The 15,009-nt window shown below is 57.2% G+C and overlaps 1 protein-coding gene and 1 long non-coding RNA gene across 2 annotated transcripts in view; both read right to left on the reverse strand.

The window, feature by feature from the left end:
* The window catches only part of LOC309610422, a 487,797-nt gene that overhangs the window by 344,888 nt on the left and 127,900 nt on the right, over positions 1–15,009 (reverse strand). The gene's annotated exons all lie outside the window — the stretch shown is intronic.
* GALNT9 (polypeptide N-acetylgalactosaminyltransferase 9) overlaps positions 1–15,009 on the reverse strand; it is a 100,658-nt gene that overhangs the window by 51,461 nt on the left and 34,188 nt on the right. Inside the window, exons 3-4 of the mRNA XM_082354159.1 lie at positions 5,932–6,098; positions 3,514–3,688 (exon numbers count right to left, since the gene is read on the reverse strand). Of these exons, the coding sequence (XP_082210285.1) occupies positions 3,514–3,688; positions 5,932–6,098 (342 nt within the window). The remainder of the gene's footprint in view (positions 1–3,513; positions 3,689–5,931; positions 6,099–15,009) is intronic.

Raw genomic sequence — 15,009 nt, forward strand, 5'->3', positions numbered from 1 at the left:
CGCTGAGCCCCTGGGACGTGCTGGTGCACTTGGGGAGCGGGCCAGGGGGCTGGAGTAGAGAGATGGGGGCAGTGTAGGCAATGAAGCCGGAGAGGAGAGGGACCAGAGGACGTGGGCTCTCGGTTGCGGATTCTCCTTGCAGGAGTCCAAGAGGCCAGCAGGTGCAGCTTCGCCCCAGAGGCGGCCTTGTCTACCGCAAGGATGAGGTGCTGCCCGAGGGCCCGTCACCAAGCTGGAGTTCAACGTGGTCGTGAGCAGCCCACTGACGGGGCAACCAGAGAGACGAATGCTACAGGGGGACAGGGGGCCAAGCTCAGGCAGGGACAGCGGGGGCGGGGGGGGGGGGCTGGGGCAGTTCTCTGACCCTGCCTGGCGGGATTCGCCACGTGGCCCGCTGTCCTTCCAAGCGAGAGCCTGGTATTTACCTGCCTTTCAGCTTCATGAGGAGGATTAATTAATTACTGTTAGCAGAGTGTTTCAGAAATGAAAAGCTCTCTGCAAATGCCACGTCTGCTAATAAGGCAGGATCTCTGTGGAGGCAGTTCTTGGAGGGAAGGGCTATTTGCAGATGGATAGCTGGGTTTTCAGTTGTGAAAATTAAAGTTACACGGGTTTAAAGTTGCACTTCGATGTGGTAGACTTGTGGTTCTCCCAAATGCCCTCCAAATGCTCCAGGGAGTTTAACGTATATCAGAGGGACAGAAAGGCCTCCAGGTACAGTGTGCAGTGCACAACCTGCACAACAGTATGGAGTGACCCTGGGGAGGGGGGCAGACCATAACATGTCATCGATGATAGAGCGCGACAGGTGTCATGGGGAAAGAAGACTCGCTTCAGGAGGGTGGCAGAGGAGAGGGAAATGGGGGCCAGCAGGGGAAGTCAAGGCAGAAAGAAGTCGAATCTCGGTCAGCAACGTACTGGGACAGAACCAGCGCTGAGAACAAGCTCGTGGTCCTGGGGTGACTGAGATGCCACAGCGAGAGTGGAGGGAACGTGGAAGGAGAGGGCTCCACTCACCTGGAGTGGAGAAGGAGGTGTAGGAGGTAGCAGGTGGTTACAGGCACCAAAGCTCTGGTCCAGCCAGCAGGAGCAGTTAGGAAAACCAAGAACTTTGAGAGACCGCGAAGGCCAGACCCTCGTGGCCCCCGGCTGGGGATACCGGCCAGGCGCCGTGGGACTTGATCAGCACGTCCACCACGAACACCTCCTTACGGCATTCGCAGGCCTCACATTTCCCCCAAGGGATAGTATCTCAGTGAACGTCTTAGTTTAGGCTTCACAGAGTTTGAAGGTATAATGTGGGAGATCTGATATAAAAACGGTGAGGCTTAGTCTCTCTTGAAGCAGGGCAAGCTGCCCACCCACCCCGGGGCTGACTTTTCCCTGCAGCTCATCTGGTGGGCGCTGCAGGCTGCCCCACGCAGGGCTCATGCTCCCCGCCCACTGTGGACCCCCTGCAGACCCTCCCACTGCGGGTTTCACTTAGGGATCTCGAGATGGGATCATCCTGGGTGACCTGGGTGGGCCCTAAACCCACTGGCAAGGGTACTTAGAAGAGAGAAGAGGAGAGGCACAGTCACACAGAGAGGAGAAGCCGTGTGAAGACGGAGGTAGAGATTGGAGGGCTGCGGCCACAAACCAAGGGACTCCTGGAGCCCCCAGAAGCTGGGAGAGGGTTGAGCGGTGTCTTCCCACAAAGATTTGTCCATCTGGAACCTGGGATGGGACCTTATTTGGAAATAGAGCCTTTGCAGATGTAATTCAGTTAAAAAGCCCAAGATGAGATCAGCCTGGATTGGGCTGGGCCCTGAATGCAAGACGCCTCCTTCTAAGAGAAAGGAGAGGGAGGTTTGAGATGCGGACACAGAGGAGAAGCAGCGTGATGACAGAGGTGGGGATGGAGGGACGTGGCCACAGCCCTGGGCGCCTGGAGCCCCCAGAGCTGGGAAGGCGGGCGGCTCCTCCTCTAGAGCTTCCGGGGGAGTGCAGGCCTGCCCGCACCTTGACTTTGAATTTTGAATTTCTGTTGTTTTGAGCCACCGGCCTTTGGTCATTCATTATGGCAGCCCCAGGACGCTCACGCACTGGGTGACCCTCCCTCCACCCGCTCATGCAACACAGGTGGTCCCCTGGGGTCCTGGTCTGCAGTCCCCGTTAGGCACTTGCCTGAGGCCCGTGCGCTGGAGCCGGCGCCGCCGGGGTGCGGGGTGTGGCTCACGTGTAACCGTGGCAACAATCCCACTTTCTAACATCCCCACTCGGCACGGAGGAAACTGAGGTCCCCGCCCCCCGCCGGGGCTCAGCCCCTCGCGTCACGTTGGCGGGCCGAGCGTCACGCCGCAGTCCTGCGCGCCGGGAGCCTTCCCGCGGGATGTCACCCTCTGCCCGCCCCGCCTGCTGCCATTTATTCCTCTCGCGTCCACTGCAGGTCCCGGCGGGAGCGAGGGCTGCCGGGGGGCGGGGCGTGGCGCCTCCCAGATGCAGGCACCAGAGAGGAAAATAAGGAAACGTGCCAAGGGCCCAGTGGGGGCTTTCCAGAAAACTCTGAGGCGCATCCTGCTGTTCTAGCAACACATCCTCAGGCACCTGCTGTGAGAACATCGGCTCACGGCCGGCCTAGGGACCACAGGGTCTGGAGAGAGGCACCAGGGCCAACCCCAGCTCTGACGCCCCGTGTGGATGCCCGCCTCCCCTTTGGATGTGGATACTTTGCTGGACAGATGACTGCTCTTAAGGCCTCACTGGCCACCTTTGGGCCTCGTGAGAGTCCCGGGCGGCGGAGCACAGACCCCTGGGCCCACCCAGAGACCGTAGGTCACACAGAGCTGCATATCCTGCGAGCTCTCGGGGGCTGCAGATGCTGCTGGTCTGGGGTCCACGCTGAGTACTGAGGACCTGCAGGGGCCCTGCCTCCCCGGGGCAAACACAAAGCCAGGACAGGTGCCGCAGCCTTCCTGCGGGGCGGGCCCCAGGGCGCCTCTAGATCATCCCGCGCAGGTGCCCCTGAGTCACCGAGGTATCCCTGCCGCTCCCCGGCCACATCCGCCCCCAGGTTTCTCATTAGAAGCCCACCTCACCCCTGCATGGATGGGTGGGAGAAAATGGGCGGACGCTTTGATCTAGAATTTTCTGTAAGGATGAGAAATTGCTTCCAACTTGTGCCCTAGACTTAGGTCTCCATTAACTGAGACCCTACAGACCACGTGTCCATGCAGCAACTGCCCCCAGCCTTGTGTGTTCCCCTGGCCTGAGGTCACATGAGCAGCCTCATTTGACTGTCACCTGCTGGAATGACTGGCCAATTCAAATTCCTCTGGGGATAAGGTGGCGATACAGATCAATCTTCATGTATATGCATCACAAACAGGGTTCTGGGTTCAGGAGCTGGACGTGGAGTGGCCGTGTGGCTGGACTCAGCTGCCCCCGGCCCTGCCAGGCTCATCCTCTTTGCGGGGCTCCTGCAGGCGCCAGCAGACCCCGCCGACCCCGCCCAGGGCTCAGCCGCGCCCTTACCAGCCCATGCTGAACTCCACGTGGGCGTCAAAGAAGCCCACGACAGGGGCCGTGGCGACCTTCCAGCCCTGAAGCCGAGCCCGGATCAGGCCTTCTCTCCTGCTGTTTCGGACGATTTTCACGAGGCCCGGGTACCTCTTGCTGACGTACTGGTCCAGGTTGAGCTTGAGTTCCACTGCGGGGGACACAGAGATGTTTCAGGCGTGACACATAGGGAGGGCCTGAGGTCACTGAGACTCACGGTCGTTGTGTGCCCTGGATCCATATTTCATAAACATTCAAGAGGACCCACCGTTGCTGGGTGTGGGCTCGGGGTGCTGGGGGGACCTCGGAGAGATAAGAGCCCACCTCATGGAGCTGCATTCCAGCGGGAGAGACAATGAACAATCAAGACTGACTGATTCAGACAGAGGCCGTGTTATAAAGACAGGAGAAAACGGGGCTGAGTTACTCAGCTGTAAAAAGGAAGGCAGTCCATGGACAGACGGATGGATAAACAAAGTGTGGTCCATCCATACAATGGAACATGATCCAGCCTGAGAAAGGAGGGGATTCTGACACATGTAACTACGTGGATAAACTTGAGGACATTATGCTCAGTGAAATAAGCCAGTAGCCAAATGACAAATCCTGTGTGATTCCACTTATATGAGGTCCCTAGAGCAGACAAATTCACAGAGACAGAAAGCAGGGTGTTGGGTGCCAGGGGCTGGGGGAGGGTGGTGGGGAGTTAGTGTTTAATGGGGACAGAGTTTCACTTTGGGAAAGTGAAAATGTTCTGGAGATGATGATGGTGAGAGTTGCACAATGATGTGAATGTACTTAATACCCCTGAACTCTACACTTATTCTGTAAATGGTTAATTTTATGTTGTGAGAATTTCAACTCAGTAAAATATTAAAAAACTGATGAGGGCACAGGCGTCTACGTGAGGAAGCTCGCAATGGCCAAAAGTGCAAGCCACAAAATAAGCCACAGTAATAACAGACTTTAGCCGGTAGGAAAAAGAAAAAGGGGAAAAGGGAGTGGCATGTGAGTGAGGCGGGAGCTTCTCTGGGTCGGCTGGGCAGGTGCAGGGGCGGCCTGTCTGCGGAGCTGACACGTGGGCCGTAACGGGGACGCAGAGCCGGCGGGGCAGAGCGGAGGACAGTTACAGGCGTGGGAAAGGAGCTCCGAGCCCCGTGGGGCACCCTTGGCCAGTCCCTGGGGTGAGGGCAGGGGTGGGGAGGAGGGATGGGCTCAGCGCTGAGCAGGAGGGCTGCGGAGGGCTGGAACCCGATCCTGGCTCCTGGGCCTCGGTCAGTACCCCCGCGCCTCGGCCGAGCGGGCTTCTTGCAGAAGACGCCTACCGCCCATCCCTCCCCCTCAATCCCAGGCTCCAGTGGGCACCCCTGTGAGGGCAGCCCTGGTCCCAGGGGTGCCCCCAGCCGCAGCGGCCAGGGGTCCCTGGAGCAGCCTCCCCGTGCTCTGTCCCGCCCTCTCCAGGGCCCCGCGGGGCGGCGCCAGCCACCCGCTCCCTGCTGCCTTGACAGCGTCAGGCGGGGCTCTCCCCGGCGTAGACACAGAGCACACGCAGGGCTGGAGCTCCTTCAGGCCCAAGGGCGGCACCTCTGCCGTCCTGGAGGGCTCTGGGAGGCCTCTCCCCGCTCCCCTCCACCCGCCCCCCGACTCCCGCGGTGAGGAGGAGAGGCTGCTGTGATGGGAGAGACTGGGGACGAGGAGGGACCGGCAGGCCCAGCTCAGCGCACCAGGACCTCGGCGTGGGGACCGCAGACGCGGGCAGGCGGGGCACCTCCGGACGCCTGTTAGGGGCCCGGAGCCCCGGTGCCTGCTGGGTGTGGACAGCGTGCTGGGCTGGACTGAGGCTGACGCAAGGCCACGCTAAGGGCCCAGGTTCCGGCCGTGAGCGCCAGCCCAGCTTCCCCACCAGCAAGGCTCCCACTGGAGCTTTGTCCAGGTGCGGTTAGCATATGGGAGAATTCGGCACTCTGGGGGCCTTTCTGGCTGGAGGAGCGGAATAGCACCCTCCCACAGCTCAGGCCCACCCAGAACCTCAGAATGAGACCTCAAGTGGAAGTAGGATCTTTGTGGATATAACTGGTTCAGGATCTTGAGATGAAAACCTTCTGGATTAGGGTGGGGCCTAAATCCAAGGACAAGTGTTCTTAGAAGAAGAGGAGAGACACAGACACACCGGGAAGAGGCCTTGTGAAGATGGAGTCAGAGGTGGGAGGGATGTGGCCCCAAGCCCGGGACACCAGGGATGCCAGCAGCCGGGAGAAGCTGGGAGGGGCAGGAAGGACCCTCCCCTGGAGCCCCTGGAGGGAGTGTGGCCCTACTCACAGCCCGAATTCAGACTTCTGGCCTCCAGGGCTCTGACATGCTTCCCTCGCGGGGGGCCGGGCTGGCCCCACTCACCATTATCACTGTTGTCGTCTACCAGGATAACCTCCTTGAGGAGCTGGGAGGGCGTGAGGTTGACCACGCTGTGGACGGAGCGCAGGATGACCGAGAGGGCTTCATTGACAAAGATGAACACCACGGAGATCTGGGGCAGGTCGTCCGAGTAGGTCATCTGTCTGCACCTGCGGGAGAGGCGGGGTTGGGGGCAGTGGTCAGTGTCAGATGTGATGGGGAGGTGGGAGCCTGGTGCCCCCGCAGGGTGCCCACTGGGACCAGTTCTAAATCCTGCTACCAACGGAAGAGCAACAGCAATGCCACAGATGGAAAAGGACCGAGCGCAGTGAGGGAAACAGCACGATGACGTTTGTCTTGGAAGCTCTGGACTTCAAGGCTCTGAGCCTGAACCCTGCTGTCTCCTTGCAGGAAGGCAGGTAACTTGCACTTGTAAGGGGTTAAAGTCCCACCGGGATCACACGGAGCATTTTTCCTTGATGCCCTTGGAAGGCGTGGAAGAGAGATAAAAGGAATGGTGGTCATCTCACGGCGTAGTCCAGTGGAGGGTCTGGGAGAGAGCCCCAGCCCGGAGCCCTCGTCAGCTCCTGACGCCCAGCTCTGTCTGAGCACCGGTGGTCATGGAGCAGGCGGTATCTACTGGGTGGGTCCTGCACTCGGCGGGCACCGTCCCCTGAAGTGGGGTCTAAGTAGACAGTGCTGGTCTGCCCAGGAGGGTGGAGCGCTAGTGCCAGACGAGGGCTGTTGAAGTAGGAGAGATGTCTGCGTGGGACAGCCTAATCGTGGCCTCCGCCTAACCTTAGCATCGAGGCTGAAATAGAAGGATGAAGTATCTTCTTCCAAAGGTCTTATCTTGGCCGTAGGGATGTGGGAGGGGAAAAGATGGGGGGCAGGGAAAGCAAAATATTCCATGTTGGGTGTAGGATGAGGGCAGTGAGTGGCTATTAATGTAATAATACAGTGGAATACATTCACAAGGGGCAAAGGGAGCTCTCAAAAATAGAGAAATGGGAAGGAACAAAAAATAAAGTAAGACAGAAGGCACCCAATCAAGTACGTTGGCTGCTACAATAAATGTAAATAAACTTACTCTCTCCTTAAAATGGCAGAGGCTTTTCAATGAAGTTAGATACATACACACTAAAGCACACTTACACATGCACACATTCACTCAGTCACACACAGCTCTGCTGTGCGCGGTTTACAATAAATACAGTTCAAATAGAGTGATTTTTTAAATTAATTAATTTATTTATTTCATACATTTATTTATTTATTTATTTATGGCTGCATTGGGTCTTCATTGCTGCGTGCGGGCTTTCTCTAGTTGCGGCAAGTGGGGGCTACTCTTCGTTGCGGTGTGCGGGCTTCTCATTGCGGTGGCTTCTCTTGTTGCGGAGCACGGGCTCTAGTAGTTGTGGCTCGTGGGCTCTAGAGTACAGGCTCAGTAGTTGTGGTGCACGGGCTTAGTTCCTCCGTGGCATGTGGGGTCTTCCCGGACCAGGGCTCGAACCCACGTCCCCTGCATTGGCAAGCGGATTCTTAACCACTGCACCACCAGGGAAGTCCAGGAGTGGTTTTTTAAAAAAAAGATTGGAAATATAATCTAGTGAGAAAGGGATGCCAGACAAATACCACCCTCCCCAAACCAGAAATTCAGCACAGATATCACATAGGATGAAGGAGGTAGACTAGTTATAAACCATTATCACAAAGTGACCTGGCAGCTGGGTATAAAAGGAAAAACTACTAGAAAAGTCTACAAGCGTGCACCACCTTCAGACTGGGCAGACTGAAAAAGTAAGACCATGAAGGAATTACATAACGAATCCCCTAATTCCTTCTCGGAAAATTTTTTTTGTTATGCCCATAGGACATTTACAGAAAGTGGTCATGTATTTGCAGAATAGAAAACCTTAGATTTTTATGAAGCAGGGATTTTACAGGCAGGGCCATGTCTGTGGGCGTGTGACCCGGGCAGTCCCATGGGGCCCACACTGGGAAGGGCTCGCTCCCATCACAGCCTTCTCCTGTGTGCCCATGTGCTTCCTATTCTCATAAGGTCATTAGCTTAGTGGCCGCCCTGCGCCAGTATGACCTCATCTTAACTAATTACAACCCCATTTCCTAATCAGGTTACATTCTGAGGTCCTGGGGGGTAGATTTGGACATATCTTTTGGGGGACACAACTTAGCCCATAGTCAGTTATTCTTATCCCACACCTGGAGAAAGAGTTTTATTTGAAGGTGGGGAGGTTATTGCAGTTATCGGGGGCTGAGGATGGACGTGGGCCAGAGCTGTCTGAGAAAAATAACCAGTACTGGGGATAACCAATCATGATAAACAATAACTATATCAACCAATCATGAGGACAACTGATCATGGTGATAAATAATAGTGATGAAAACTGATACAGACGATAACCAATCGTGATAATAACTAATACTAGTGGATAATCAATCATGACGACAACCAATCAGGATGATAGCAACAGCTGAGGGCCCCCGGCACGCAGCACGCGCTCTGCCCCCCCGAGCCACCCTAACAGGAACCTAACATCCCCGTTTTGAAGATGAGGCTCCTGGGGGGTAACTCCCCGCTTCCGTAGTGTGCGCTGGCGTCAGAGCCGGACCCGAGCCACCAGCTTCAGGCAGAGGTGGTGTTCCTGCCTGCCCTTCCAGGCTGCCCTCCGGCCCCTGCGCACAGCTGGGGTTTGAGCGCCAGACTGACTTCAAGATGGACGAGAGCTCTGCGTCACTGTCGCATTGATATGGGCTGCAGTGCTGCTGGGGAGATTTCATTACTCAGAAAAATGCTTTCTGACAAGAAAACTTCACTCCATTTTTCTGTAGAGGAAAAAAGCTGGAATGCATAATTTTCATGAACTTGCAAATTGTGTAAAACAGGAAAAACACCACCTTGAGGAAGGAAATACATCTTGAGAGACTGTGGCTGCAGCTGCATACGGGGAGGACAAGTTCGCAGGTGCCTTTGGGGGAGGGGCTGCAGTGCCCCCCCCCCCCGCCCCAGAGGCCCGGTCTCTGCCCTCCTGTGCCTTCTCCCCAGCTCACCATCCTCAGGCGTCCTCACGTGGCTTCTTTAGGGTCTCTGTACCCCCCATCACAGGCCCCCCAAGAGCTGCTCCTTCACCGCCGTACCCCAAGACCCCAGAGCTGCGCACGCAGTAGGGCTCATGAGCATTTGTTGACAAGGGGAAGAAAGAACAAGAGCAAGTGAACGGGCTGCCACACAGGGCCAAGTCCTGACACTCGTGGGTCCCCCCACCCCGTCTCAATGTGAAGCACCTCGCCTCAGCAGGAACCTCCACGCATGTCCAGGGCGCGGAGGAGGCAGGTGGACTTGGGGGGCATGGGCGCCGTCACCCCCTTTCTCTCCCTCCACGACCGGGTCACGAGGCCATGGACCTCTCGGGCTTGGCCACTGGGCCACGAGGGTCTGTCCTAAGGGCTTCCAACCAGTAAGAGCCAACTCGTGCTGCCCGTGGAGAAGCCACCAGCGTCCACAGCCATCTCCTGGGGATACAGCACGCACGAGACACCCTTCCAGGGGCTGAGGGCAGGGCTCGGCAGGACAAGGGTGTGCCTGCCCGCGCAGCTTCCACCGGTGGGGCCCCGGGAAGAAGCAAGGAAGCAGGATCTGACTTCAGAGTGGGTGGGCCCGTGGAGTGACAAAACGGGGCGATGGGGTCAAGAGTGCCGGGATGGGGAGGTGTCTTCAGACTAGGCCGGGGGGAGCCGTGGGGAGGTGCCGGGAGCCCAGACCTGCATCATTCTGCTAGGGCCGCCAAAGCAAACACCCAGACATTTATGGTCCCACATCCTGGAGGCGGGAAGTCCGAGATCGGGGTGTCACAGGGCTGGCTCCTCCTGAGGTCTCTCTCCTGGGCTTGCAGACGGCCGTCTGCTCCCGTGTCCTCACGTGGTCGTCCCTGCGTGTGTGTGTCCTCATCTCCTCTTCTAAGGACACCAGTCCTATGGGATGAGGACCCATCCTATGGCCTCCTTTTACCTCAGTCACCTCTGTAAAGGCCCGGTCTCCACACACAGTCACATCCTGAGGTCCTGGGCTCAGGACTTCAACCTGTGCATTGGGGTCGGGGGACACAGCTCAGCCCCTAACGAGACCCAAAGGCTCAGGAGGGCCCAGCCAGGCTAGGACCGGGGCCGTCCGGTGCGGCAGGAGTGTGTGGGCACGTCTCCCATGGGGCGATGAGCTGCCTCACTTTATTCTGTTCATGTACACGTAACAAATCACTCCCGTCATAAACATGTGCAGCTTACAAATGGTTGTTTAAATTAGAAATCGTGCAATATACATGGCTCATTTTTGTCCAGCACAAATTTGCATAAAAATAATCTGTTTTCCTTATAATATAATCCCCTTCTCAGTTGAAAAAAAATTGGTTGTGTTAAATATCAAGCAGAGGGAGTTCCCTGGTGGTCCAGTGGTTAGCACTTGGTGCTTTCACTGCTGTGGCCCGGGTTCAATCCCTGGTGGGGGAACTAAGACCCCGCAAGCCGAGTGGCGCAGGCAAAAAAAACAAAAATCAATCAATAAATATTGAGCGGATCGAAGGGGGTGTCCCTCACACACAGGTAGGTATGACGTCAGTGAGGAAGTAAGAAACCCACACCTGAAACCCCGTTGAAGACAAAGGCGATTACCATCCTCCCCTGAGCTTTCCTTTACAGTCTCTGACCCCAGGCACCTGGCCAGCAGCGCACTTGGACTTGACCTTAGGCCGGAGTCCTCCTGTCCCGCCTTTGCACCCGCACAAGCTCCGGTGGCCGCTGGGTGGGACTGTCCCACGATGTCCCTGCTTCCCGCCTCCGGGCAGGAGGTGCTGTGTTTCCAGGTTTCCTTCTGCCCCTGAATCGGCCTCAGCTTCAGGGCTCAGTGTCTTCCCCACCCTGCAGGGACTGTCCCTGAGCTGAAGCCCGGGGGGCACTCAGTGGGGTGGGGGAAACGAAACTGACCGCCACGCTGCAGCCCTGGAAGAAGTTGGTCTAAGCGGAACCATAGGGTTTTCCTCTGTAATTGAAAGCCCCGTTCCTGTCCAACAGAAAATAAACCACGTTTATGGTGATTGGAAAGAATCAGAGTTCACCAAGAGGGCGGCTCTGAGAGCTTGTAAACTTGGTGAGCCAGGGTGGGCCCCAGGAGTGGGGCAGAGGCCGGGACAGAGGCACTCGGGCACTGGGGGAGGAGGACCCCATCGCCCCCTCCCAGAGCCTCCGGAGGTGGAGGGAGACCCAGAGCGCTCCCACATGCCGAGGCTCTTGGTTCACTGTAAAACTGAAGGAAGACGCGTGATACACTTTAAAGATTTCAACTTGACCGAGTAACATTTCTATGTTCAAACTTGAAGCTAACAGGTACAGGTCAGGAGAGAACCAGACGACATCTCCCCGAGCCCTCCCTCCTGCTGCCCCCCACCTGCTCCCCTTAGCAATGAACCCGGTCCCTTTCTGGCCCGCCTGCTCTGGCAAAGCCTTGGCCTTGACTGTGGTCTCCCCCGCCTCTCCCTTGACCCCTTCCTGGATGCGCTCACCGTCCGCTGAGAAAGGGCACGGTCTCTAGGATGTGCGAGCTGGGCCCCCTCTGACCTGACCTCTTTGTCTGTTTCCTCTGGCTCACTCAATGGTCCCATGTGGCCCCGGTGCTTCCAGGAGCACGCCAGGCCCGCTCCTGCCTCAGGGCCTTTGCACGCCCTCCCCTGCTCGGCACACGTCTTCCGCACGCGGCCACGTCACTGACTGCTCTTCTGCTCTTTCTCCCCTGGGCTGGGAGCCCCCGGGCAGGGCCTCCTGTTTGTCTGGTCACTGCTTCACGGCATCTAGAACGGCAGACGCTCCATGGGCTTCAATCCACAACATCTAAGAAGCTTCCATTCACAGCTCCTGGTGGAATCAAAGGTGGGGCATGAGGTGCACATTTAAAGCTGAGACATGTGTCGGAACTCTGAGTAATTTTGTGTGAGGAAAACGTTGAAAGTCTACACTTGAGCCTCGAGCTGAATTTGAGGATACATGTGCACGTACACACACCACATGGGCACATGCATGCCCACACTCACACACACAGCACACACACCCATGAGCCCTCGAAAGGGTTGTGCCCCCGCCCCGCTTGGGGCATCTGCCTTATTCGGGCGTCTCTCTAGTCCTGGCTGAGCCACGTCTACTCCATCCAGACCAGGGATTCCCAGTCTCAGCCCTGCGGACTTTGGGGCTGGATAATCCGGATCCTCCTCTGTGTGGCGGTCGTCCTGTGTGTGCTTAGCAGCGTGCCTGGCCCCCACCCAGGCTGAGACAACCCCCAACGCCTCCGGACAGCTCCAAATGTGCCCCGGGGCGAAATCGCCCGGTGAGAAGCCCTGGTCCAGGGTCCGGGGTCTGGCCCTGGGGGGGCTGGGACTTGGCAACCGTTCCAGCATCATGAGGCTCCCGGCACCCAGCCCAGCGTGCCCGGTGGCTGATGTTAGCTGGAGTGCAACCCTCCCTAGGTCCCTTCCTCCCCCTGAAAATCGAACTCCAGCCGGAGTCCTGTCCATCCTGCCTCAGGCTGTGGACGTCTGCTGCGGTCCTGCTCAGTCTCTCCCTTGTCCCCCATAACATGTGTGCTTCACCCCCTACTGTCATACTCTAAGTCACTGGGTGGAATCCCAGCCCCTGGATGATGGGGGGTGGGGACGTGACTGGGTGTGAACCAGGCAGCTCAGCAATAGGCTCAGGAACAGACACACAGTCAGAGCCATGGAGAGGTTGGCTGGGGCCTTGGGGAGATAGGATGTGAGGCTGGAGCAGCTGCATCCATCTTGCATCCAGTGGTCAGGATGAAGCCAATGAGGCCAATAGCAGAGCAGAGAGATGGTGAGATGCCAGGTCCAGCTGACATCAGATGAACCTCAAATCCAAGTCTACATGAAGCCAGTGCTTCCTCCAGACTTTGTAGTTGCAGGAATAATACATTCTCTCCCTGTCTCTCCCTTTTTCTCTCTTTTTCCAGCTTAAGCCAATTTGAAATGGATCTTCTGTCAGTCCTGATCCTGCACAGGTCCTGACATGTGCATGATGAAGGGACACACTTGCGAATGCCCCTCAGGAGGGGTCTGCCCAGTCAGCCGCACCCCAGAGTCCCAGACCAAGCCGAGAGGGGAAGACAGGGGACCAGTGGGTCCAGTGCTCACAGAGGTTAGTCTGGCCACTGCCTTGGCCATTGCACACCCTGTCTCAGGACGTCCCCGTCCAGGCGAGCTGGGGGCTTTCTCACATTGTTGGTAGAGATGACACCAGCTGCTTCATCCTAACCCTGTCCTTGTCTAGGACACAGACAGTCCCAGCTTGGGACCTCGGCTGCCTCGAGAGGAGGAGAGAGCCAACTGCCAACCTCCTCAGCTAACTTCTCGGCAAACCCCATTCTTTGAGACTTGGGTGTCCCTGCCATCCTGAGAGGCAAAGACTGAGCAAACTAAACACTGGAGGGGCTCTGAGAAGGAGCAGGAAAACATCCTTGCCTTCCATGGTGCAAGGTGAGACACACAGACAACCCAGGACACATGAGGGGATGTCTGCAGGGGGCTCTGGGAAAGATTCCTCTGTTCTTAAAGAGGGACAAGATGTAGGAACATATTTATTCTAGCCCTTTGGAAATTTGACCTGTGAAGATGTGATGCTGAGAGCTATGGCAACCATATTGTGACCATGAGGAGATAAGCCCAATGCACTGAGCGTGGCAGAGCAGAGAGTTGGGAAGAGCCCAGGTCCCTGATGATGTCATTGAACCAGCAATGAACAACTCTGCCCCCCCACCCCGAGCTGTGGACCTCTCACTATCTGAGATCAGGAATCCCAGTATTGTTGCAGCCACTTCAGACTTGCTAGGTTTTTCATCTGAAAGCATTCTCAGTGACACAGAACATCCATTCTTTTTAGGGGAATCCCACTCCTCCCTCGGAATGTCATCTAGCCCTTGTACCCTCAGACGTCACCACACGACAGTCCGAGATGGGTGCTGTGGCAGATCACGCTTTCCAAAGATGCTGCAACAACAGCCCCCAAGTCCCCTGGGACTTTGCCACCCTCCCTTTGAACCACAGTGAGCTCTGCCGCCTCTCACCAACAGGATACAGGGAAGGGACGCTACGTGCCTTCTGAGCTGAGTCACGAAGAGCAACAAGGCTTCGTGTGCTGGGACTTTGTTCCGGGGCCGTGTGGCACCGGAGAGGCAACCAGACTCTGCCCAGGCCGCCACGCTGTGAGGAAGCCCAGGCCACACAAAGGGTCCCCGTGTGGGTGCTCGGGTGGACCGTCCATCTGCTGCCAGGCGTGTGCACGATGGCCCCCCCAGATGATTCCAGCCCCCGCCGTTGAGCACCCCCCATCACACCTTCCCAGCTGAGGTCGCAGGAAGTACTGCTCAGAGAGGCTATTCCCCCTGCACCCCGTCTGACCTCCTGCCTCTCAGTCCATTAAAACGTGGTTTAACGCAGCTGACTAAGCAGCAATCGTAACCAGGACAGGTACGTTCCCCAAAGTCCGGCGGCTCTGTCCTTTTCTTGGACACACACTGTCCCGCACGGTGCTGGGTACACACTGGACGCTTCCCACAGGCTGGCCGGCTTCACGCCCACCCCATCAGGTCAAGGCCGGAGGAGGGGCTGGGCTGCGGGCCCCAAAAAGGCTCTGGCTCGGCTTTGCATGTCCCATCTGGAGCCAGAGAAGCAGGACATCCTCAAGCACCAAGCCGTTTCGCAGAGGATTTATAAACCCACAGAGCAGCAGGCGTGGTTACAAGCTCTCGAAGCCACTTCCGAGGTCGTGACTGGAATGTGTCGCACGCGGTGTCCCAGCTGGCCTCCGGGAAACGGGGCCATGGCAGCGACACTGATGGAAATTTATGGGGACGCCCTTTGTGCCGCTGGAGAAATAAACGCAGGATGGAGAGGGGATGAAGTGGCAGTGGCCTCCCGGGGGGCAGCAAGCTTTGCCTGTGACAACAGGACACACATCCATCTCCTGCCACAGCAGACGGGTCTGGGCTGAGCACAGACCCAGGAA

This window comes from Balaenoptera borealis, assembly GCF_965194805.1.
Source record: "Balaenoptera borealis genome assembly, chromosome: 14".
Taxonomy (NCBI): domain Eukaryota; kingdom Metazoa; phylum Chordata; class Mammalia; order Artiodactyla; family Balaenopteridae; genus Balaenoptera; species Balaenoptera borealis.